The following is a 23280-nucleotide window of genomic DNA, read 5'->3' as shown; positions in this document are numbered from 1 at the left end:
AGCGCGCTAGCCTTGAGCTGAGTAGCTGAAGGACAGCGTCCAGGCCCAGAGTTCAGGCCCCAAGAATGACAAAAAATAAATAAATAAACAAATGAATATAATAATAAGATTTAAAGCAGACTTATTAACTTTGTAATCAAGGAGAATCGAAACAATTTATGTTCTTATAATTCATTAATCATAAAAAAGATTTAAGTAGATTATATATGTGTATGTGTGTGTGTGTGTATATATATATTTATGATACTGTACAAAAGCTAGGCACCAGTGGCTCAGGTTTGTAATTCTAGCTAATCAGGAGACTGAGATCTGAGGATCATGGTTCAAAGCCAGACTGGGCAGGAAAATCCATGAGACTCTCATCTCCAATAAACCACTCAGAAACCCAGAAGTGCCACTGTGATTCAAATGGTAGAGCCCTAGCCTTGAGCTAAGAGCTGAGGGACAGTGGCCAGGCCCAGAATTCAAACCCCACGACCACAAAAGAAAACAAAACAAAAAAAAATGATACTAGACAAAGTGGTTACCTGAGTAATAAGTACATTTCCTATTGAGCATTGTTACCCCTTCCTTTGTTTTTCCCTTACTATCCCTTCCTTCCAAACCTCCCCAACTCCTCCCCACCAAGTCGTAAAGTTCATTTTCAACATAGTGTCTGGTACATCTCATTGTTATAATGGGTCAACCTTTATTCTTATTTCAGCATTTTGTTATTTCCCTTCCCCTCCCTGTTATGAAAATATATATGGAAGATGCAGGACATCAGAATCAAATATAGTGAAAACTGTGGTTATACCATGGGGGAAGAACATACAAAGGAAAAAAAATCACATATTTTAAATACATTAAAAACAACAGCAGCAAAGATAAAACCTCTTGTGTCCCTACCTTGGGGTTCATTTCGCTTAACATCATTTTATATGTTCATATGTACATAGCTTTTGACCATTTCTGCTTGACCTAGACATATATTAGTTATTGCATATAAGGGGAACTATGGGACCTATGTTTCTTTGTGCCTGGCTTACTTCACTTAATATGATTTTCCAAATCTTTCCATTTCTTAACAAATGATGTGGTGTCAGTCTTTCTGATGTAGGCATAGAATTCATATATTCATATATATATGTATACCACATATATATACAACACATATATATGCCACCATATATATATACATACGTATATATGTACATATGTTCCACATTTTCTTGATCTACTGAGGGGCATATGGGTTTCTCTTTGTTGTTTACCATGAGGTTGGTTGATGAGAGAGAGAGAGAAAGAGAGACAGAGACAGAGGATTGAGAGAGAATCAGAGAGGGAATGACAGAGACAGAGGCAGAGACAGAGAGAGAGACAAAGAGAAACAGACAGACAGACAGAGACAGAGAGACAGAGAGAGACCTTCTTATAAGAGATATGGTTCAGATTATTTTAGCTTTCCTTTTTCTGTAATATCCTTTGGTTCAGAATATATACATTGATTTTATTGTCAATTTCCTGGCTTTGAAATTAAGGAATTTATTCTCATAAAACTTATATTGTTGTGCTAGAAATGACTTAGCATGTATCATCCACTTTCTAAAACTATTATTGAATTATTACAAGTGCTGTAATAATTAACTCTACTTTTAGAGATGCATTGCCTGAAAATGAAATTCCCTCTCTAAGCTATTGTTCTAATTCTAAACATTTTAGCTATTCTTTGTAAAAACAAAACAAAACAAAAGACCCTAAATGGTGTTTTCTCTCTTCCCAAAGACATGGACAGTTGTTAGAAAAACATAATCAATCATAGTTGTGATATTGGGGAGTAAAATAATGTTTTCCCCTGTTTTTTAAAAACATGGCCATTATTATTTTACAGATCTGTGATGCTAGTAACCAGTTATTGACAGTCTCAATTTTTTTTTTTTTTTTTTTTTTTTTTTTGCGGGTCGTGGGGCATGAACTCTGGGTCTGGGCACTGTCCCTCAGCTCTTCAGTAAAAGGCTCTACCACTTGAGCCACAACGCCACTTCCAGCTTTTTCTGCTCATGTAGTGATGAGGAATTGAACCCAGGGCCTCATGCATGCAAGGCAAGCAGTCTACCACTGAGTCACCTTCCCAGCCTCACAGTCTCAATTTTCTATTAAATATCTCCCCCCCAAATTATAATTTTTGTCTAATTTTTATCTTGCCAAACATTTGCCTAATGCTTTCTTTATTTCCACAATGATAGAGGAACAAAATCATTGCATAGCATAAAAAAAATGATGCTGACAGAAGAATGAGCTCAATTATTTATTATAGATCTTTAAAAAATAAAACAATGTGGCATGGAATAATTTTCATGATTTTAATACACTGCAAAATGAACACCTTAAGGAAAAACAAAACTGACCAAGAAAAAAGAAGAAAAAAAAAGAAAAAAATTATCAATTTTCTCTTAATATTCTGATTTTTCAGTTTTACAAAAAAAGTTACTTCCAAACATGTGTTAAATAATTTTTCTGTTACTAAAACCTAAATGTACTTTTGAGAGTTTATACTGCAAGGGAACCCCTTATGAATCTCATTAAATATGTATAATTCTAACTCAATCAGTTCAAATTTCCAGAGGCTGACATTTCCTCTTTCCCCTCTTTGAGACTGGTTTTGGTTGTATTGTCCAGAATCAAATTATGGACCCTTTGGCATTTACCTCCTGACAACTGGGTTACAGAAGTTGCCAGTTAACAGTGGCAAAATCCAGAGATTGACTTTGTTAAGCAGGTTTTAAGGAAAATGCATACTTTCAGGACTGATCCTTTTAGCATAAAATACACAGGGCTGGCAAAGACAGGAGAACATGAGTGCTTTGCTTTGTCTGGCCTTTTTTGAGAAGGAAGGTAGAATAGATATGAACACTTAGCATATGATGAGAAAATGACTGGTTTCTATATTTACTTACACAAGTATACCACTGGGTGTAGTTGAGGATTGACCATTTTAGCCCTCTTTTCATTTCTATATTCTGTACAACAACTGCAACAGATGTGAAGCATGGTAAATTTTTACTGAAACTTTAATGGTTTCTGTGATTCAGTATGAACAAAGTAAGTATAAGATATTCTCAATTGTAGGATAGTAGTTAATTTTTCATTAAGTGTCTGTTAATTGACTTGAATATTATAAAATAATATATAACTTTTAACTTTTTATTGTTGAAAAACTTACTTGTGCAGTGCATGTAATTGTCTTTTAGATTCAAGAAAATGGCAAAGGGCTAAATATAAACCAATTTATATAGCACAATGAAAATCATTTCACTGTGTTAATTTTTTCTTAAGTCCCTTAAATATTAGTATTTTTGTAGTATATAACATCAATTTGCTTAGTTCTCTTTCTCTCCTAAAGAATGGCTCAACTAGCCGGTGGCTCATACCTGTAATCCTAGATACTCAGGAGGCTGAAATTTGAGGATCACAGTTCAAAGCCAGCCTGGGCAGGAAAGTCTGTGAGATTGTTATCTCCAATAAATCATTAGAAAAACAGAAGCACCCAAGCCCAGAGTTCAAGCTCCATCACCAAAAAACAAAAAAAAAAAGAATGGCTCAACTGAAAAAAAAAACAAAAAAACAAAAATTGAGTAATGTTTTTAACTTTGTATTTAGAGAAATGGTTATAATATTTCTGTTTTATTGTTTTTACTTTACAAATAAATTTTCATTTACTTTTCTTTGCAGTGAAAATTCATACAATTTGTGATGAAAGGTGTAGCTGTTCTTATGTTTTATTCACAAAAATAAGTGATTATTTCAGGAGTGTATTTGTTTGATTTCCCACTAAGATATTACAGGACAGAATTCTAATTAAAATGTGATGCTTAAATATAGCAAATGATATAATTCCACCTAAATATTGAAGCCACTCATACTTGTGACCACAAATATTTAACTCAGTTGCATAATGACACTTTAAAATTTTTGTTCCACTGTCAGGAATGACAAACAGAAGTCCAGAATACTTATGTGTGAACTACAATACCTAAATTGCTTTTATTGCCAGGGTCACAAGACTTTTTGCATAGCTGACCTTGAACCTTTACCTTCCTTTCTTGCCTAGCAGGGATAGAATTACAGGTATGAGCCAACATGCTGGGTTTTCATAATGCTTCTCTTGATTCCATTTCATGAGTCCATAACTTATTTAGCTTCTATTTTTTTAATTAAGATTTTTATTGTGAAAATACTGTATAGAGGGGTTAGTTACATGAGTAAGGTAATGAGTTCATTGCTTATCCAGCATTGTTGCCTCCTCCTTTGTTTTCCCCTTACCATCCCTTCCCTCCCACCTCCTCAGCTACACCCACCACAAGCCCTCCCTTCCTCCCCCTCCCCCGCCCCATGCGCCTGAATTGAAAAGTTTGTTTTTCAACACAGCATCTTGTACATCTCATTGTTGCAATGGGTCCACCTGTATTCCTATTTAAACAATTTGTTTTCTGCCTTCCCCTCCCCAAATTATGCCAACATCAAATACAGTGTAACCAGGGGTCATACAGTGGGGGAGGGACATACAAAGCAACAATAAAAAAATCACATGGTACCTTATAAATAGGTTAGAAACAATAGCAAGGAAGAAAAAAACCACTCATGTCCCTATCTTAGGGTTCATTTCCCTAACATCATCTTATCTGACCTTTTCTGCTTGTCTCAGACATATATTTGTTATTGCAACTAAGGGAAACTATGGGACCTATGTTTCTTTGGGCCTGGCTTACTTCACTTAATATAATTTTTTTCCAAGCTTTTCCATTTTCTAACAAATGGGGCAATGTCATTTTTTCTGATGGAGGCATAGAATTCCATTGTGTATATATACCACATTTTCTTGATCCATTTATCTACTGAAGGGCATCTGTGTTGATTCCATATCTTAGCTATGGTAAATAATGTTGCAATAAACATAGTTGTGCTGGTAGCTTTAGTAAGGTCTTGTTTGTGATCATTTGGGTAAATGCCCAAAAGTGGGAATGCTGGGCCATAGGGGAGCTCTATGTGGAGTCTTTTCAGGAATTTCCATACTACTTTCCAAAGTGGTTGAACAAGTTGACACTCCCATCAACAATGCAGTAGGGTTGCCTCCTGGCCACATCTCCTCCAGCGTTTGTTGTTATTAGATTTCTTGATGATAGCCATTCTAACTGGGGTGAGGTGGAATCTCAATGTTGTTTTGATTTTTAGCTTCTGTTTCCTAAGAAGTGACATCCTTTAGACTGGATTTTCTTTTCTTTTTTCTTTTCTTTTTTTTTTTTTTTTTTTTGGGTCTGGTCGTGAGGCCTGAACTCTGGGCCTGGGCACTGTCCCTCATCTCTTCAGGTCAAGGCTAGCGCTCTACCCCTTGAGCCATAGCGCCACTTCCATCTTTTTTCTTTTTGCTTATGTGGCGCTGAGGAATCGAACCCAGGGCCTCATGCATGCAAGGCGAGCGCTCTACCACTGAGCCACCTTCCCAGCCCTAGACTGGATTTTCTTTAATCACTTCAAGTTCCCCAAATAGCTTCCTAACAGATAAACTCTGTTTAATCTTCTAATATTTGAAAGATATTCAGATATACACACTGGCCAAAAACAAACAATCTCGTCACATTTTCTGTGGTTTCTTTCATATAAAGGGAAAGTATACATATGCAAAGGAATAAAAAAATCACGATTTTGAAAGGTATTGTTTTTATACTAATACAAGTATAAAGAATTAAAACAATATTATCATCTATGATTATTTCTATCTCAATATCATCTTAAAATAAGAAAATAGAGCTATTTGTTCTTTTAAAACAGGAAAATAAATCAATAGTCATGGAGATTATTTTTACTAGCTGAATAATATCTAATGTTTATTTTTATAAATGATACAGAGATTTATATTCCACATGTTAGTTACAATAACATTTACCAAAGCCAAACATGATGTTTAAATATAGTTATTTACAGATGGTATAACACGTACTATAAGTTATATATTTCTATGAAATACAGAAATATGTTTACCTTCTAGTATAATCTTATTTTGATAATAAAATATGAAGTAGAATTTGTAATAGAAATGTAATCAATGGGGTACATGATCTGAATACAAATAAGCCCAATAAAGGCCTGACATCTAGGGTATTCTATGCTTTTTCTCTTCTTATTTCCAATTGTTTTGCTACCTCTTAAAGCACAAATATAGGACCTAATTACTGGTGAGAAGAAAGGTCTTCTGTTCTCCATGACTCCAAAGCTTCTTTGACCTGGAACTGCTCCATGTGAGGAGAAAAGCCCAGTTACTTTGGAATAAATCCAACTGTGGATTTCTTACACTTATTAACCCAGCTTATAGTTGACTTCAGAGTTCTGGGAAGATACATATATTTTTATCAAAAGTTAATGCTTCTAAGCTTAAAACTAGAAGTTGTGTGACACTATTTCTGAGCCAGGATTAGTCACCAAAGAACAAATGTTCATCTTTTCCCATTGTAAGAAATGGCACAACTCTATATTATTGAGATAAATAAAGGTACTAATTGTTACAGAAGATGACATCTGAATATATAGATATGTTTGGACTACGTTATTTACATCTAGAAACAACAAAATACTACATATTTGGCCAAAATAATTCATATTTTGCAAAAGCTAATATTTAACTTTGTAATCTCATAAAATATTGATAATACTACTTTATTTCCTCTTGATTAAAAATAAATTTTCTTCTGATCATAAAGATAATTGTATCAAATGGAAATTATTACAGATTATACTGGAGAATGTAGTATTTTAGCATAAATGTTTTACTTTTTTATTTTTATACATATCATATATTTTACTTTAAAATATGTAATATTTTTAACATAACCTGTTGCATCTTAGATGAACAGATTTATCATAAAAATTATTTTCCTATAACCAAATAGCAACATCTGAATTTACATCTTGGAATTCATTGTAGGTAAATGAACGTGATCGTCTCCTAAGATTTGTTGGTCTCGGGGGTCTTCCTTCTACCAAGTCTAAATAGATGTCAGATTTCAGAAAGCGTGTATAACTGTCTTGCTCCATGAGCTGGTATACTCTGCTTTGGGCAGTATTAAAACAGTGAAGGGCTGGTTGGGTGATACTCTTGGCAATAACTTCTTTAGTGTGAAAATCAAGGTTAACCTGGACAAAGAAACCAAAAAACAAAAATCAAAAACAAAGTGTATCACTGTCAAAATATTTAAACAAAACAGCTTTTAGAAACAATGTAGGATACAAAGTTGGAATGGGTATATGGCATGCATGGATGGGTGAATGTTATTCCTCATAAGGATCTCTCAATCCAGTTATTTATTCTTGTACAGTGCTGCCTCTGCCTCTTTTACCTCTTACATTTCTGTTTCTTTCTAATTTAGAACAATGCAATCTTGGGTTATAAGTATAAATAGACCACACTGTTTTACTCATTGGTTTTCACAATTCTGAAATTTATAGAGGGACCTCATAAAGTATTTGGTGACGAGAGCCAGTTTTGCATGCCTATAATCCTACCTCCTCAGGAAACATTGATCTGAGGATTGTGGTTTGAAGCCAACCTTGATATCCAACTAACCATAAAGCCTGAGAAGTGGAGCTGTGGCTCCAGATGTAGAGTACTAGAGTTGATCACAAAAACTCAGAAACAGCATCCCTTTCTGGAGTTTAAATCCCAGGACCAGTATGAGAAAGAAAAGAAAGAAAGAAAGAAAGAAAAAGAAAGAAAGAAAGAAAGAAAGAAAGAAAGAAAGAAAGAAAGAAAGAAAGAAAGAAAGAAAGAAAGAAAGAAAGAAAGAAAGAAAAAGAAAGAAAGAAAGAAAGAAAGGAGGGAGGGAGGGAGGGACAGAGGGAGGGAGGGACAGAGGGAGGGAGGGACAGAGGGAGGGAGGGACAGAGGGAGGAAGCGAGGGACAGGGACATAGGGACTGAGGGAGGGATGGAGGGAGAGAGAGAAAGGAAGGAAGGAAGAAAGAAAGAAAGAAAGAAAGAAAGAAAGAAAGAAAGAAAGAAAGAAAGAAAGAAAGAAAGAGAAAGGAAGGAAGGAAGGAAGGAAGGAAGGAAGGAAGGAAGGAAGGAAGGAAGGAAGGAAGGAAGGGAGAAAATTGAGTGATTGGAAACAATGAGCTTGGTTAATCTTGGAAACATGCCTATGAGGTCTCTTTTTACACCGAAGTTCAGTTTTGGTAGGCTTTGATAAAAGAAAATATGCTATGATTTGCCTAAGGATAAAAAAATTTTCCTATTAATTTTCTTACTGATTTATCTAGTTATGATGGTGGTAAGATTTTAGATCTGGGCCCTCTACTTTCCCCTATTGGGTAACATGGCAAAATTGCCTTCCTTTCTTCTAATCTATATATCTACCCATTGATAGATAGGTAGATAGACAGACAGACAGATAGATAGATAGATAGATAGATAGATAGATAGATAGATAGATAGATAGATAGATAGATAGATAGATAGATTAGATAGATAGAATGAAGGAATGTGGACCTAGTGGAAGGAAGTTAGAAGACTGGGTTGTAAGCTTGAGGAGATACTGGGATTCTAGAGCCCCTTTATGTACCCTCAATGCTTTTGTTTCCCAGGTATCATGGGTGACAGGATTTCTGCACACATCTTCACTATAGTCTTTAGCCTTTCCATAGACCAATCAACTATGGACTTCAGTCTCTGAAAACATAAGCCAAAGTAAAGATTTCCTCAAATAGTTTGATTTATCTCAGATATCGGACACAATGGCAGAAATGCTCATACAGACAATATTAATAATGAAAAAGTAAAATTAAAATGACAAAAATATCAGTTCCACCATTTAAATTATGAACTGCTTTCAGATATATGAACAGAAACATAGACACTTTTTAATATTTAATGATCCTCAAATATTATTTTCTAGACCTCTAACCATTTGAGAAATTACAACATAGTACTATTTTATATTTTCTTTACAATGTGGGAAAACCTACATTTTCCAGTTAATTCAAAGCCAGATTATATTTTTATCAACTATTTTGAAATTTCTTTTCATATCTTAATGTCGAGAAATAGCTTCGGGGCAGCAAATTCTGTGTAGCTGATGCATGGGAATTACTTTTTTTTTTTCCTTCTTGCCTTCATCCTTTACAGAAATCTGTAGTTTCTGTAAGAAGTTGCTGTGTTGAGGTGATTAATATGAATAAGAAGCCAAAATGTTGTTTTAATAATATTGACTCATTCTACATGAATGTAACTCTAAGGAGTGATCCTAGTTAGGCCCTTTTTCTCATCCTAATATCTTATACTACTCTTTGCTCATATATAAATTTCAATATGACTAACCAATTTTGCTTTAACAACACATCAAACTCTCTGGGAAAAGGCATGGCAGCACCATTCTGAGGAAAGCAAATTCTCACAAAGCTATTTTTTCAAGGACGATACACATTACTAGTTGTGTTTACTATACCTCTTGTGGAGCATCGCTCTGTATGAATTTCTCATATATTGCTTTGGCTTTGAGTATAATTTGTTGGGGATCCTCACTTTTCTTGAAATCTTCACAGGCAATCCAAAATTCAATGTTTTCCTCACTGAATTCGGTTTTAAGAAATCGGGTGAAAGCATCCAGTCCATCTACCAAATAAAATGATATAACTAAAAATATCAAACAAAATACATGGTAGGAAAGTATGAGTATACATATTAACCAAAAATATGTCTTCCCTGTAATGCAATATTGTGGTACATATATCCCACTACTATAGGAGAGCTGAATATGTTAGCTGTAGTTTTCATAACCATGAAAAATAAACATGGTTGTTAGTGAAATAAGGTTAATGTCATACTTGGACCTAAATACCTCACTTTAAATGGGACCCTTATTTGTCAACTTCAGTTGGTATCTTTCATATTCATGCCCCTTTCTCAGAATGGGGCTTCATTCCACAAGGCATAAAGTTTTGTCACTCACAGCACAGAAGTTCCATTTCCATGTAATTCTTCTAATTCTCAAGATGCTGGATTTTCCTGTATAAAACTGCTGTGTTTTCAGAGTGTTAACAGCCCTCTTTCCCCAAACCCACACATTAAAATCATATTGACTCATTGCTGTACATAATCTAAGTCCTTTTTCGGCCGCTACAAGTTAGCTATTACACAATGGACTCTTGGGAGTCACATCGGAGTTTCTCTCTTGGAAGCATCTGATAATACTGACTTGTCCTCTTTGAAATACTTATCTTTATAGGATTCTAGGATACAATACTTCTGATTTCACACTGTTGGATCACTTTTTTGGATATTTGTGGATGATGGTTGTTCTGTTCTCCAGGAAATAGATTTATTTCAGCCTGCTCTGTCTCTCCTCCTCTGTCTTCCCACTCTCTCCTCTTCATCTTGTTTTCTTTTCAACATTTTTTTATTTTTATTTTTTTTCTGGAGCTCCTTTACCCCATACCCTGTACTTTTATGCACATTGTGGGCACCTGCATCCAAAATGAAGTACTAACTTTGGCAAATGATGTTTTCCTGAGTTACATTTTGATAGCATTAAAAGATTTATGGTGGGTGCCAGTGGCTCACACCTGTAATCTTCAGTACTAACAATGCTTTTAGGAAAAACACAGTTTCATGCCATCCCTGCAGTAAAGTCCTTCTGACTCTATCTTTAAGGAGGGAAGTTGGCATACAGGTTATGCATCTGATCTAGAAATGGCAGGAATTCCTAGAGTAGGCAGATCATGTTTCATTAATTGTGTACCAACCTAATAAACTAAAGGCTCTGACTTCAAATCCCATACTACCAATAAAAGGACAAAAATGATTTACATCTCATTATAGGAAATTATATAAAGAAAACTTTCTTGCCATGAAATATTTTCCAGCTAATGAAATATCTTTTCTATTTACTTATAGTCTTTGTTTAAATTGTCTCCATTTGATGTCTTAATCCCTTCTTACCTCACTTACTTCCCAACACACTATAACCGGGCTTATATTCAAACAATCTCCTTAAATTACTTTACCAGATCATTCTAGTCAGTGAACTTTTTCTCATTCCACATACTGTTTCTCTCTGACCCCCATGGTCTCTGCACTCGTTAGTTTCCTCTTACATTTTGGTCTGCTGTTTCTCTGACACTTTCTCTGCTAATTTCTGTCCAACCTTCCCTTAAATTTCTATTCTAGTAAAATCACCCCATTACTCCAAAATAATCTGGGCATTTTCAGAATTCACCTCTTATCTCTTTCCAGAACCATTAGCTTATTTAGGGGGAAATAAAAGCAGGTTAAATATCTCCTCCACTGAATTTCCTAAAAGATGTACCATAGCACAGCTTTTGGGACTTACTCCAAAACTCTTACCTCATACATAGTATATAATGAAATTTTATTGTGTGTCCCCTTTGTTGTTTCTTTGTACGTTTGTCTTTTTCTTTTATGAAGTATGTTACCACTTGATTCAGAGCAGAATTACATACTATTGTAAGAACATCCCTGTCCATGATAGCATTTCCAAGTGTTCCTTGCCTCCTTCCAGCTTCTTGGTTCATTATACCCACTGTAATATTCTTAACATGCTGCCAATTTAGATTTTAATTAGAGGTCATGTAGTTTGGAAAATCACAAATCCTCCTAAAATGATCTGAATATCATTTCTATACAGTTTTCTATTACTGTGACAATATTTAAAATATCATGCTGAGATTTCATATCATTTCCTTTGGTACATTGAGAAGGTCATGAGACAGGATACATTTTTTAATTTGTCACCAAGTCTCCAATCTCCAGTATAAAGAAACCATTAAATTATTTTTAATATAAAATGTTATTTTAACAAAAGTTTTTAATTTTACTAATAAACAAATTTAATCAAAAACATAAAAATACACAAAACCTTTCCAAGAAATAATTTCGATGAAATATCAAATCTATGATATTTATCAGAGAAAATGACAAATACCAGAAAAAAATCACTAGGGTCAAGAGATAGTCCATAAAATGAAAAAAAAATGCTCTATAGTTATTATAGAATTCATTTCCCAAATAAAAAAGGTGGTAACAATGTAAATAACAATCCAATTAATAAATGGACAAAGTATTTAGATAATTCTCTAAAGAACGAAGTGCTAATAAATACGTAAAGAATCTTTTGTATTTATGAAACTAAGATCATTATTTTATGTCCTCATCTCTGGTTTGACTTTTACTTCTTTCATTTTTTCCATGTTTTGCAATGATACTTGGCAAGAAGCGCAACCTGGTATGTGACATATCTTATCTGTAAAAGCAAAACCACAATTAAAATAATAATACATGAATCAACCGCTTGAACTGAATTTTCTGCACCCAACTTCAGCTCCACCCAGAATGCTCAAAGCTACAGCTCTATCACTTGAGCCACAGTGCCACTTTCCTTCCGGTTTTCTGGTGGTCTATTGGAGATAGGAGTCTCATAGACTTTCCTGCCCAGGCTGGCTTTGACCCACGATCCTCAGATCTCAGCCTCCTGAGTAGCTAGGATTACAGACCTGAGCCACTGGAGACCATCTCCAACCAGGACTTTTAAAGCCTCTTATTTTTATTGATAAAATAATTTATTACTGGATGAGCCTGTGCAGATAAATTACAGTCTGCTAGAGAAGAAAGCAACGTTATTTGAAAACCCTAGCAAACATAAAAGTGTAACCAATTTAACAAGCATAGTAACAGGAAAGTACGGAGTCTCACTTGATACACGAGGAAAAAAGGGATGACAGGCGTGGAGCTCCAAACAGAATTTTCTGCTGTTGCTCTCAGTGAGTAAAACCAACATAGTCCTCCTGGTTCAGCAGCTGGCAGAGACCATTAGAATGGCAGCCTTATACCAGGCAATGTCTGTGTTAGTTAAAACCTCTTTTTGTGCATGTCCTGAGAAGAACTTTTAACGCGATGAAAAGTGTCTGCCTGACACCCATACTTCTTTTCCTCTTAAATTTCTAATAGTTTTTTGTGTTTCCACATATTAACATCCATTTAATTGGATTATGGTCCTAAACATTTCTTTCCATTTGTCTTTATAGTAATTTTTAGAACTGATAAGTTGTTCTTATTTTCTAGAAGAATTCTCAAATTTTTTTTTTAATTTCTTGTTGCAGTCACTGTCTTGCTATAATTCAACTGGTAGTTTCAGTCAATTAGATTTCTTCAATTTCATGGTTGGTTATTAGAAAACAATTGGACCCAAGGCCACAAAAGATTATGAGAAGTTTTTGTTAACCTAATTATAAAACAACAATATGTTCATTTAGTTAATATACCTCTAAATCTGGTTTTGGCTTTCGACATATTACTATCTTTAGTTTTTATTAAACAGAATTTTTATTTTATTATTTTCTTAGGATTTACTTTTCAACTTATGAAAAATTTTCTACCAAGGTTTATTCCTATTACATTCAAAAAAGTATATGAGGAACATAAGCTGTTGATAAACTTGAGTGAGTAAAAAGTAACTACATAACATATCTCAATTTATTTATTTAAATAAATATTTTCATTTGGAAGAGGTGTAAGTTTAAAGATTATGATGATAAATAAGTGTAGTAGTTCCATTTATTTACTCTTAATTTGCCCTTGTATTGAAGATGGTACTTTGATACATGTTATAACTAATAGATATATTGAAATGTACGTATTTAGTGCATTCAGATTTTCTTGGACTTTTTACCTTTATATGCATTTTATTTTAAAAAGATTGATTCTATGTGAATAAAATTTGAATAAAGTACAATTAGCAAGACAACTTATTTAGTTATTTTGATTTATTTGGACCTCAACACCAGATTTTTCATTTTTTTTTTGTATCATGTCTGACATCTTATACCTCTATCCCTTTTCCAAATTATATTTCTTTTTTTTTTAATTTAATTTAATTTTATTTGTGAACATACTGTACAGAGGAGTTACAATTACATGGGCAGGATAATGTGTACATTTCTTACCAAGCACTGCAACCTCCTCCTTTGTTTACCCTTCACATCCAAATTATATTTCTTAATAAGATCTTATTTTGTTTTCCATTTCCTAAATAAATTTCACAGTTCAATTCTTCATGCCTTATTTGCTCCCTGTTTAGATTATCTTTTTCTCTTTGGGTTCAGTAAGTGAATTTTGATTAATCACTTAAAACCTAGAATGCAATCCATCTCTGCTATGGTTCCATTCCCACTGCTGTTACCAATCGGTAGTTTTAATATTTGCTGTTTTGACCAATGTTACTTCTAAATTTCCATTGTATTTTACTTTATTTATCACTTAATTTATCATTTGGGTACATTTAATTCAATTTTCATTTCCTCTACAAAAGCATAGAAAGAAGAATCTAACAAAGATACACTTTTGTCCCACAGGAAATTTTATAACATTTGATAGAGCTTTGTGATCCATATGAGTGTGTGTTTTCAATGATTTTTCTTCTTGCTTTTCCCTAGAGTCAAGTAACTAGAAATGAATAAACTTTTACCATTGTAATCAAGATAATATTTTAGTTTAATGCAGTATTTTAGATAATTTTAATATGTAGGTTCCTGGTATTATTAATCTTATTATAATATTTTATTATATAATAATTGTAATAATAACTATTTTATTATAAATAAAATAATACTAATATACATTATTATTAAAATCATTAATTAAATCATTAATATTTATTATTATATTTATATATTGATATATTACCACAATTAATATCAATGTATTTATATATAAATAATACATATTATTTATATATAATAATATATGACATATAACATAATATATAATATGTATAATATATTATCTATTATCTATTATATATAATATAATATGTATAATATAATGCACAATATATTATATATTTATAATATTAATATATTATGTATTATAATTTGTAATATTAAATCATGTATTGTATTATATTATTATATTAAATTGTTATTTATTATTATTAAATTGCTGATTCTGGGACTTAAATTCAGGGCATAGTAGATTTCCCTGAATATTTTGCTCAGAGTTAGTTCTCTACCACTTGATGGACAACTCCATTTCTAGATTTTTTGGTGGTTAATTTGAAATAAACGTTTCATGGACTATCCTGCCTTTGATGGCTTTGAACTGAAGTCCTCAGATCTCAGTATCCTGAATAGCTCAAGCTACACATGTGCACTACAGTGCTCAACTTTAATATTTATAATTATTTTAAGCATTTTGTTTTAATACTATCATCAGTATTTCAATAAAAATAACTGATTCCACAAAATAATACTAGTAGCATAATTTTTTTTTCGTTTTTTTTCTGTTTTGTTTTTTGTTTTAGGTCCGGTCTTGGGGCCTGAACTCTGGGCCTGGGCACTGTCCCTCAGCTCTTCAGCTCAAGGCTAGCGCTCTACCACTTGAGCCACAGTGCCACTTCCGTCTTTTTTCTTTTTGCTTATGTGGTGCTGAGAAATCGAACCCAGGGCCTCATGCATACAAGGCAAGCACTCTACCACTGAGCCACCTTCCCAGCCCGACTAGTAGCATAATTTGTTAATCAACATTTTCCATTTAGGACTTTAATCACGATACATTATGGATGTCTCATTATGACAGTAATCATTTTTTAATACACGTTGCCTATGTTTATTTATATTTTTAATCATTTGAATGTATTTAATATTTTCACTAATAGTGAAAAGAGCGAATGTCAGATTTAGTTTTATCAATATGATTTTGGCTAATTACAATTGTAAAGAAGGATATTTACAGAATGCCAGGTGAAGTTATTTTGTAGGAATTATTACCTTGCTAAATCTTTCTTCACTTTGGATGAGAGTATGATAGAATCATTATGTGACAATTTATTAAATTAGAGTAATAAATCCAGGTTATGTATTTCTTTCAATTTTAATCCTTACCGTCTAACTTATGGTTATACAGTTTATAGCATATTTGAAGCAGAAAAAATTTTTTAAATTTAGTAATTGTTATTTTTCATTACAGTAGTAACCATTGACCTTTGTGTAGTGTCTAACGTTTATTGGTTTCTTATTCATCATGTAATTTAATCCTGACACATCCATTTCTGTTAGAACTAAAAGTCATTATCTCAATTTACATTGGAGGAAGTTGAAAGTCAGAGTGATTAGGACACATAACTAACGCTGATCAATCGTTTATGCTGCAGAGGAAAAGAGATCTCAAATCTCAGAGGAACTCAGGAAGAACATTTTCTTAGAAACAAATTTACATTTGTTATGTGAGCACATAATATTTTAGAACTACATTAAATTTCCACCAATAGACAAAGGACAAGGAAGACCAAAGCATCAGTGATACTCACAAGATACTATGTTAAAAATGATCTGTACTATTGCGGGGATGGAAGGGAGAACAATGAAGGAGGGTGTAAAAAGTTTGACAAAAAATATACTCACTACCTTACTGATGTAACTGTAACCCCTCTGTACACCACCATCACAATAAAATTTTTAAAAAAGAAAAGAAAAATATCTCATTTTTCCAGTAAATCACTCTTACCTGTTTCCTTTTTCTCATTAACAAAAATATTGAGTAGTGCTGTATGTTAATGTTGGATAAGAGAAGATAAAGGGTTAGAAATATGGCTTAAGTAGAAGAGTATCTATGTAGCAAACCAATCCACAGTACCACCAAAACACAGAAAATTTTCAAAAATATATAAATTGAATTATGGAGAAAAATATCATGTTTAGTCACTTAATAACTTACAAAGTCTGATAAAATTAGTCATAGCGAGAGAGTGAGGGTGATTATATTCTTCCTATTCTCAATACCAAGAAATCAAAAATCTAATAGATAAAAGGATAAGGGAATGTGATGTGTGTATGTCTATTGTATTTACAAAGTAGACAACTATCTATGCAGCCATATAGTAGAAAATAATTATGTCATTTATGGAACAGTCAAAAGACAAATATTTTGTGATCTCTCTCATATATAAAAAGGAATAATTTATTTCATGTAAGTAGAGAACAGAATAATGGTTGCCAGAGGTTGGAAAATGTAGGGGAGGGGGGCAGAAAAGATAGACAAAGATTAATGGAACATTCATTTATGGAACATTTATGGAACAGTCAAAAGACAAATATTTTGTGATCTCTCTCATATATAAGAAGGAATAATTTATTTCATGTAAGTAGAGAACAGAATAATGGTTGCCAGAGGTTGGAAAATGTAGGGGAGGGGGACAGAAAAGATAGACAAAGATTAATGGTTATTTAAGAAAATACAATTACATAGAAGTATAATCTACTGTTCTATAGGTCAATAGAGTGATTATAATTAACCACAATTAAACATAATTTGATGTATAGCTTAAATTGCTAGAATGTAACCATCTTAAAACAAAAATGAATAATTCTAACTATGCTGAGCTATACTTTATATACCAACATCAAAACATGACAAAACACCATACAAATATATAGAATTATTTCTCAATCAAAATAGCTCAAGGGAAGGTCAATATGTTGGTTGACATTTATTTTTTTAATAATTGACATATATGTTGGACATGATTTGAAATTTGAATTGACATAATTCAGCAGTTACAGGTTATCAAGAATGAAGAAAATGAGCAATTGGGGGAAATTCCCTGTCATTCTCACCAAGAATAAGGAGTGACAGTAATGTTACAGTGTAACTAAGGTAAAATAATGTTGTGAGAATTTTTTCAACACTGACCTCTTTTCCCATAACACTCTCCATCCTCATCCACTAGATCTTTGACTAAATTTAAGCTTTTATTTCTCTGCCTATATTTTATTTTTCTAAGTTTATTTAAAAGATAGGAATTTTTCATAGGTAGCAGGAAGATACATTGAGTCCATACATCAGTAAATTCAGGACCCATAACCATTGCACCAAGACTTTAGAGAAAGTTCAACAATTAAAGAGAAATTGAGGGCAGACAACATAAGTAGGGGTTTCATTAAAGACAGCAGAGTAGTTAAAGTTCTTTGGTGACAGGAAACAAATACCTTAAGATGAAACTCTTTGTGCTTTGTTATAAACAGAAATAAAAGTAATTGGTTGCCCTTATCTTTTAGTAGTGTAGGGAAAAGCTGGGAAATGATGGTATTTTAAAAAACAAGGCAAGAAATTGGGAAAAAATGTGTGCAAGGAAGTTATGAGTTTGAGGAAGTATAAATATTCAGTAATGATAATATATGGCTTTTTTAGCTGGTCGCTTCACTAAAGAAAAAGAAAATAAAGCCTGTAGCATTCTATCACTTATTCAGTACAAGTTTAAATGATACGCTGAGCCAAAATAAAATGTTCTTTTTGACACTAGATAAATTAACTAAATTAAGATTATCAATCCAGCTGGGCACTGGTGGCTCACGCCTGTAACCCTAGCTACTCAGGAGGCTGAGATCATGGTTCAAAGCTAGCCTGGGCAGAAAAGTCCTTGAGACTCTTATCTCCAATAAACCAATAGAAAACCGTAAGTGGTTCTCTGACTCAAGCAGTAGAGCACTGTCCTTGATCTGAAGAGCGCAGGGACAGAGCCCAAGCCCAGGGTTCAAGCCCCATGACCAACCAAAAAAAAAAAAAAAAAAAAAAGAAAGAAAGGGAAAAGATGATCAATCCAGCTAACCTGTGTTTTAATGTAGTGTTTAAAAATTCAACCAGATTTCAATTTTACCTCCACCTAGTACACAAAACTGTACCTTAAAAGGCCTGATTATCAAGTACCTTTTCTATAAAATTCTGCTTTATAATTAAAACATTGATAGAAACATTAATGTTTCTTGAATTTCCACAAATAAACTATTTTAATTTCTTTATTATTTAACAGTGAAAATAACACACATCATTTGTTAATCACAGATTTAATGAGACTGAAACTCTCCCTCAAAAGTAAGGAAAATTGAAGTTACCAACCACAGAGAGAAATAATTTACATTTTCAATAATAGGCATTTTTTAAATAAAATAAAATTTAAGAAGTATTTTCCGTTAGCTGACTATGCTGTTCTTTAGTTTACCCTTGCTGACCTGAAATTCAGTTACTCAACACATAACATTTTCTGACAGCTTGTTTTGCATAATTGCATGCATACATTGCTTAATTTTCCATTGAAGAATAAAGTATTTGGTGAAAATATCACTAACCTCGATGGGAAAGCAGTTTGTCAAATGATTCACTCCATTTCACTGCTTCTTCAGGAGAGACTCTGCAAGACACAAAATGCAGCAAGTCTGTTTGTGAATCTGTTTGAACATATGCTGTCTGATTGCTCTTTATACTAAATTTCCCAGAATTCCCAGAATTTCTGCTTTCTTTTTTTTCCTTTCTTTTTTTCTTTCTTTCTTGCTTTTATTTATTTATTTTTTTAATGATGGTCTTGGGGCTAAATGAGGAACTTAGACACTGTCTCTGAGGATCTTTTTGTTTTTCTTTTTTCCTGCTCAAGGATAGCACTCTAACACTTGAGCTACACTTTCAACTTTTTAGTGGTATTTGGAGATCAGAATCTCACAGACATTTTCCCAGATGGCTTCCAACTATGATCCTCAGGTTTCACATTGGAGTAGCTAGGATTACAGACTTGAGCCACCAGCACCCAGCTCCCCACCCGCTCTCTCTCCTTTTCTCTCTCTCTCTCTGTTTTTTCTTGTTTAATCATTTTAAACAGGGAAATATTAGCTATACAATGGCAAGAATGTATCTTTCTTAACTATAAAGTGTTTTCTATCAAATTTATACATTTTTTTCTTTTTCTGTTGATTTGTATGTAGTGACAGTTTTATTTGTATTACAATCATCAATTTTAAAAACTTTAGTCAATTTGTTTTAGATTTTTATTGTTAAAATAATAACAGTATGTTAAAATGTCATTGGGTTAGGAATTGTTTTATTTTTAAAAATCAAAATATGAATTAAGTTTAAAACAAGACAGATATGTAAACAGAAATCAGGTCAACTATCCACTTAATTAAGTGCATGAAACAAAATTAATTTTACAAATGAATTAATTCAATTCAATTTAATCCATAAGTTGTTGAATTTTTTAGTCAAACTTCTCTCTTGTAAAATTCAATTTTCTTGAAGCTGCAATTTATTTTACACACAAACAGGAAGTATGACTAATAATGTATTAAAGAAATAAGAAATTCATCACATTTTCATACAACAAGCATGTTAAAGATGTTGGTAGAATAGACAGTGAAATATTTTTTAATTGGTCTTTTTTTAATTTGGAATAATTTGTGTTCAAATAATATATAAAATGATTCTATTTCTTTTGCAATGAAAAATGCTAAAAATTCTAAAACATCCTTCATTTGTTAAATTGCTATCAGTTTTTTTTCATTTTTTCAAAGGAAACTTCTCAGAAAATAAGTGATGGCCTTTTTAGTAGAGGATTGCAGTGCACAAACAAATTATTGATATTTCCTCATTTTGTTGGATGTTAAATATTGGTAGGTATCAGTTATAAAAGATTATTTTTAAATGTTCATATAACTATTTCACTCCAACTACTAATCTGATTTAATTTTAGAAATATTTCCAGTTCCTTGAAGTGGAATTCTGCCATTTTGTAGTGTGCTGTATAATTTTCATTGTATTAGGAAAACCCAATTTTCTTTCATAATTATAGAATCAGCACAATCTCCCACCTCAGTAATGAAAATATTTTACCTTGTTTCTCTTGCCCAGAACCCAAATCTACTTGAGTGGATTGTTTCAAGTAAGTCAGGTTTTTGTAGGAGAAGACTTAGCCGATTTCTTCTTTCTTTAGCTCTGTAATAATCATCATAATAAAAACAGCTGTTATATTTAGGACAATTTATGTAAATAACAAAATTTCTTCATCCGCCACTGAGATGCCATCATTATTGGTAAAACTCTCATCCAAAAATTCACAAATATACTTCAGTACACAGATGAATCCCATGTATTGTGTTTTCATAAAACTACAGTAGCATGAGTTAAATATGTTTCTCTTTTACTTCAGTGACAGGCAAGGACAGATAATTATTTGAGATATTATTTCAGAAAAAAAAGAACTTATTCTGCTATTATTTTGTGGCTAAAATGGCTATTCTTTCTTTAATGAAAACTATGTTAGATTTAATAGTGATTTACTCCAAATAAAGGAGAAAAAGCTGCCCATCACCCACCCAAGGCGCGGTGGTGCAATTAGCATATTTTCCAATAGACATTTTTAAAATAAGTGCTAACAAATATGCATCCATCATGGCTTTGAAAGTAACAAACTGGCTGAAATTTTTACACTTTTACCTTGTTTTGGCTTCTTTGCTGGTTTCTTCCTTTCCTGAACCATGTATTAACTTGAAAAATGTTTTTTCTTTAGATTCACACATATTTAGTTGAGAAAAGGAAACCAGTGACGCGTCCATTTTCTCCCTCTAAAATGAAGAGAGGTCACAGATCAAGGCCCATCCGAAGGTATACATGGTAGAACACAATTCTGTCTCAACTCTTGCAGTAGTTCTTCAAGGCAAAAAAAAGCAAAAAGATCATAAGAAGAAGAAAAGCCAAGAGCTGTGTTTCTACCTCAGTAAACATGTAGAAATGAGGAACCTAAGCACAGTTAGATGCAGATCTATTTAGGGAAATGATACCAAGAATCTGCAGAGACTCTTGGTTGCCCAGATAAAGAAGTGTCTTACCGCAATGTAACTTCTCCTTAAAGTTTGTGCAACAAAAATAACATGTTAATAGACTCAAACAACACTGTCACTTCCTACAGGAACCCTGGGTAAGGTCTTTAATATGTATTCAAATGCAATGTGCCAAAGTATTACATGGAACAAAAGAAGATATTGCTCCCTGCTGTTAAAATTTCAATTTTATTCATTTTTATTACATTAAGATAATTAAATTATAATTAATTCATATAATGCAATGCACTTCTTAATTACATTTGCTTAATATATTGCATCAAAACAAAACTACACATCAAAGTTTTATGGTTAAAAGAGAGAGCAGAAAACAATTTTTCATTTCCATGATTAGTTACTTTGCTTTTTATTTATTTGCTTATTAATTTAGTTCTGTTCTTGACAGTCCTAGTGTTTGTACTTAGGCCCTGTGCTTGCTAAGAAGTGCTGTAAAACTTGAACTACACAACCTGTCTCTTTGGCTTCGGGTTTATTGTTTTGTTCTGTTTTGTTGTAGATTTATTCTCATGATTTTACAAAGGACATGATTTTTTTTTTTTTTGTCAGTTGTGGGGACTGAACTCTGGGCCTGGGTGCTGTCCCCCAGCTCTTCTGCTGTAGATCAGCACTCTACCACTTGAGCTTCAGCCCCACTTCCAGCTTTTTCTGCTTCTGTGGTGCTGAGTAATCTCACCGAGGGCCTCATACATGCAAAGCAAGCACTCTACCACTGAACCACTACAAAGGCCATGATTATCTACCTATTACTTCTTTGTAGCTGGAATTAGAAACATATACCACACCCATTTTATTAAAGTGGCAATAATTTGCCTGGAATGTTCTCAAACCATGATCACCGGGCCCTCCACTTCTGCTTTTCCAGTAGGTGGTATGAAAGTAATAGCTGTAATAGCTGCCTAAAATGTTGTTTTTTAAAGTGTACATTAATTGTCTCAAAAGTAAGTAAAATTGACTTTGATTAGGACATTATTCCTTACTCTTATGCTGAACTTCCTTAAAAATATAAATATATATTGACTTATTTAATTTACTATACATCAAGATTATTTTTAAGTGTGATTAGATTTACACCTCAAATTATATTATTTTGAAAGAAAGTAATTATTAAGTCAGGTTTTTAAAATAGTTTTACACAATTTTCTTTTTTGTAAGCATGATGTAATGAAAAAAAATAACTGTTTTTAGAAAGCTATCTTCTAGATTGTTTATGTACAGGATTTTTTATTTTGAACTTGTTAATATAAATAATTTTCTCATTTTATTTTTTCCCTAACTTGCTGCTCTTTAAAATGAAATGCTTTGATGGAGATGACAATTGGTGAATTAGTTTACTTAGTATACTCAGTACAAAGGAAATGTTGACATTCCTTATTCATTTATATAATACCATTGCTTTCACTGTTTCACAAAGGCATAAATCAGAGACATACTGATTATAGGTCATACGTAAAGTTTATTAAAAAAACAGAGCACAGATCTCACATGTCATAATTCTTTCCCACAGTATCAAACAGAAATTAATAAATAATGTTGAATGATCAGAGGAACATTTGTCACCAGTTGGGAATGCTTTACTTCACTT

The 23280-nt window shown here is 32.7% G+C and overlaps 1 protein-coding gene across 2 annotated transcripts; it reads right to left on the bottom strand.

Annotated features, from left to right (window-relative positions):
- Nucleotides 1-5874: 5874 nt before the first annotated feature.
- On the bottom strand, nt 5875-21702 carry Rgs18 (regulator of G protein signaling 18). Of its 2 annotated transcripts, XM_070034252.1 has the most exons (6): nt 21687-21702; nt 21295-21422; nt 20692-20793; nt 19161-19222; nt 9473-9660; nt 5875-7167 (listed from the first exon to the last, which is right to left on the bottom strand). In XM_070034252.1, the coding sequence occupies exons 2-6, from the start codon at nt 21411-21413 to the stop codon at nt 6910-6912; spliced, it is 729 nt and encodes a 242-aa protein (XP_069890353.1). In that variant the 5' UTR covers nt 21414-21422; nt 21687-21702; the 3' UTR covers nt 5875-6909. The 2 variants fall into 2 exon arrangements, with proteins under 2 accessions (XP_069890353.1, XP_069890352.1); XM_070034251.1 differs by lacking the exon at nt 21687-21702 and having other exon boundaries at nt 5876-7167; nt 9473-9639.
- Nucleotides 21703-23280: the final 1578 nt, after the last annotated feature.

The sequence above is a fragment of the Dipodomys merriami genome, unplaced genomic scaffold (assembly GCF_024711535.1).
Source record: "Dipodomys merriami isolate MVZ:Mamm:240054 unplaced genomic scaffold, mDipMer1.0.p SCAF_24, whole genome shotgun sequence".
Taxonomy (NCBI): domain Eukaryota; kingdom Metazoa; phylum Chordata; class Mammalia; order Rodentia; family Heteromyidae; genus Dipodomys; species Dipodomys merriami.
Note: the sequence above shows the minus strand (reverse complement) of the source record. Positions and strands in the feature narration are given on the sequence as shown.

What these genes read in the sequence shown, in the direction of transcription:
- Rgs18 (XM_070034252.1), bottom strand. Translation starts at nt 21,413, where the DNA reads ATGGACGCGTCACTGGTTTCCTTTTCTCAACTAAATATGTGTGAATCT. An exon ending in CAAACTGCTTTCCCATCGAG is followed by an intron (nt 9,661 to 19,160) that starts GTTAGTGATATT and finishes TGATATTTTTAG; the next exon opens with TTATATCATTTTATTTGGTA. An exon ending in AGAGCGATGCTCCACAAGAG is followed by an intron (nt 7,168 to 9,472) that starts GTATAGTAAACA and finishes TTCTTTGTCCAG; the next exon opens with GTTAACCTTGATTTTCACAC.